The sequence below is a fragment of the Pygoscelis adeliae genome, unplaced genomic scaffold, assembly GCF_000699105.1.
Source record: "Pygoscelis adeliae isolate BGI_AS28 unplaced genomic scaffold, ASM69910v1 Scaffold189, whole genome shotgun sequence".
NCBI classification, from domain to species: domain Eukaryota; kingdom Metazoa; phylum Chordata; class Aves; order Sphenisciformes; family Spheniscidae; genus Pygoscelis; species Pygoscelis adeliae.
In genome coordinates, this window is record NW_008825543.1 from 814670 (window position 1) to 817606 (window position 2937).

A 2937-nucleotide genomic window follows, 5' to 3' on the forward strand; every position below is an offset into this window, starting at 1 on the left:
AGCGGGCTGCAGAGGTGGCTGCCATGCTGGCCCTGTCGTGCCTCCCCTTTGGAGGAGCCAGCTGCTGGAGACGCACTGCTGGCAGCATGAAGTGTCTGACACAGGGCTGGGTTTAAGCCAGGGACTGGCCATGTCCAGACACCCTTGATCAGCTGCCCACATCACTCCTGCCTGTGCTGGGCTGGGACCTGTGAGCTGGAGGCAAAGCCCCATGTGGCTGTCCTCAGCTGGTGACCCCAGCTGCTCTGAATTCCCCATCCCATCTGCTTCCTCACAGGCTCGCTAAACCTTCCTGTCTCTCCCCACAGGGCAGGAAGGGTTTTTACTTCCACTACTGGGCCTTGTTTGATGGCCATGCGGGCAGCGGTGCTGCTGTCATGGCATCCAAGAGGCTCCACCTGCACATCTGCGAGCAGCTCCGGGACCTTGTGGACATCCTGCAGGACGCCTCTCCGCCTCCCATCTGCCTCCCGCACGACGCAAGGGCCAGCCCTGTGGAGCCGAGCCGGATGCCCCTCGCAGAGGATGATAGGGAGGTCCCCAATGATGCTGTGCCGCGGTTTCACCTGGAGAAAGCGGTCTCTCACGAGAGCCTGGTGATTGGCGCCATCGAGAATGCCTTTAAGCACATGGTGAGCGAGCCCCCACCTGCGGGAATGCCCAGGTATGCCCTGGGAGCACCTCTTTGCTGTCTGTGTCAGCATTGGCTTGTCCCCTCTGGCAAAAGGCGGCTCTGCAGCAAGGAGGGGGCTGCAGTGAGGGCTCCTAGCAGGGCGGTCTCAGAGAGGGCATTGCGATGGTCTCCCATATTTGGGGGTTCAGGACACAGAGGCTTTGGGCTCTGGACCTGTGTAGTTGCAGAGGGCTTCATTGCACTTCATTCCAGCAGTCCCAACTGCTGCCCTCCTGTCTTGCTCTTTCCTGCCCTCTCCACTGCCCCGGTGAAGCCATGTCCCCGACTGCCCCGCAGGACCCTAGCCCTGAGGCCGTCCCTGGGCTGTGTGGGGAAAGGTGCCTGGGCCCCGGCTGGCCACCGCTTCCCACCTGGAGCAGGGTCTCAGCTCGACCAGCAGCCGAGGTGCTGCCAGAGCAGCCAGGCGCTATTTTGGGCTGCCTGTAGCTTTTCTTGCTCACATGGGACTGCCTGCCTGCCCTGCTTGGAGCCACTCGCTGTCTCCCCAGGACGACCAGATTGAGCGGGAGCGAGCGTCCCAGCGCCTGTCCGGGGGCTGCTGTGCCCTGACTGCCGTCTACCTCATGGGCAAGTTCTACGTGGCCAATGCCGGCGACAGCAGGTATGGCCCTGCTGGGCAGCCCCCGCCTTTCGCCTGGTAATCGGGGAGCACCCCGGTAGAGCAGGGCAGTGCTGGAGGCATGGCTGATGAGGAGCACCCAGCTCCATCCCTGAAGCTGGGCTGTCTTGAAGAGGGCAGAGGCAGTAGGACCAGGCATAGCCACCCCCTGCCTGCCTGCACACCCCCCACGGGGACAGTATGCCCTGCTGTGATCTCCGTGTTTCCCGGTTGCACAGAGGGGGCTGCAGAATCACCTCCCAAAATCTGGGACCTGCTCCCTTCCTTCCCGTCAGCATCCTGTCTGCTTCCCAGATGGCTCTGGATCACACCCTGGCCCCTGCTGCCAGTGCTGGCCTGGGCTGCGAGTTGGGGGGTGAAAATTGCCCTCAGCAAAGCTTTCAGAAATGTGCAAGAAGTCATTTTAGGGCACACTTCATACCAGTGAACTTTTTCAGGAGAAGGACACGCAAATCTATGTGCAGACAGGTCCCGTGGGAGCTTGGAGCCCAAGGATTTTGACTGATACGTGCATTTCCTTGGGTGCGTTACTGTAATTGCACCTGGGTGTGTTCATACCCCCCAAGCAATGGCAGGAAGGCAAGTCCACCTTATGCTGAGGGTGAAGCTGGTTTGAATTGCCCTTTATTTACTGCAGGGTTAGCTTGTCCTCGGCAGTGTCAGGCCAGCAAATACAGGCTCTGGTAAATTGTCTGAGGCTGGAGGACATCATTCCAGCTCTGGGACAGAGGAGGAGGAGATCCTTTGTGCTTCCGCTTTTGGGTGCGGGGCCCCTCTGTGGCAGCAGTGGCCAGGTGCCGGACATGTGGGACGACAGCATGCACAGGGTCCCGAGGCTGTAAACATGCCTGTGGGTGAGGGTCTGTGTTCCTCCTCGGGCTGCCAGATCTGGGCTCAGCCAGGCCCTGCATCCCTGGAGGAGACCCACAGCCCTAGGCAGGACAGCAGGCGGGACAGCTGGACCACCAGTGTTGGAGATCCTCAATCCCCCCGTGACATCCAGAAACATCTCATAATCAGACTCTTTTTTTTTTTTAACACATCAAACAATCAGGCATGCCCCAGCAGTGAGCCGCAGGGCTGGTGTGGGCCGGGCAGTTGCACCCGTGTCCTGCTGCTGGCGGTTTCTGCCTGTCCTGTGTGTGGCTCCCCCCTAAAGGAGGGTTCGCCACCTTTGTGCTGCTCCTTTTCTAACCATATCCTGTCCTTTGGTTTGCTCTGCTTCATTCCCCTCTGCCCCTTGCTTCTCTTCCATTTTCTCTTCCTCCCTGCCCCTGTCCTGCGCAGGAGGGAGGCATGCCCTGCCCTCCCAGGGGCTGTGGGGCTAGGGGTGGTTAGCTGCAGCAGAGCCAGCAAGCACCCCCCCAGCTCGAGGCTGGGAAGAGGGCAGGCAGCGGAGGGGAAGGGGTTGCACTGCCTGGGCAGCCATGCAGGGAATCGGCCCCTGAGAGCCAGGCTTAGCTCCCCCACCATGTCTCCTCTCTAATCTCATCCTTCCATGTTTCATTGCAGGGCCATTATCATCCGTAACGGGGAAATCATTCCAATGTCCAGGGAGTTTACTCCAGAGACAGAGAGGCAGAGGCTGCAGTTTTTAGTAAGAAAGACCTTTCTTCTAACCTCA

General features: G+C 59.9%; 1 protein-coding gene across 1 annotated transcript in view; it reads left to right on the top strand.

Annotated features, from left to right (window-relative positions):
• The window catches only part of PPM1J (protein phosphatase, Mg2+/Mn2+ dependent, 1J), a 7840-nt gene that overhangs the window by 415 nt on the left and 4488 nt on the right, over positions 1-2937 (top strand). Inside the window, exons 2-4 of the mRNA XM_009331972.1 lie at positions 309-632; positions 1183-1295; positions 2826-2910. Coding sequence (XP_009330247.1) covers positions 309-632; positions 1183-1295; positions 2826-2910 — 522 coding nt within the window. The remainder of the gene's footprint in view (positions 1-308; positions 633-1182; positions 1296-2825; positions 2911-2937) is intronic.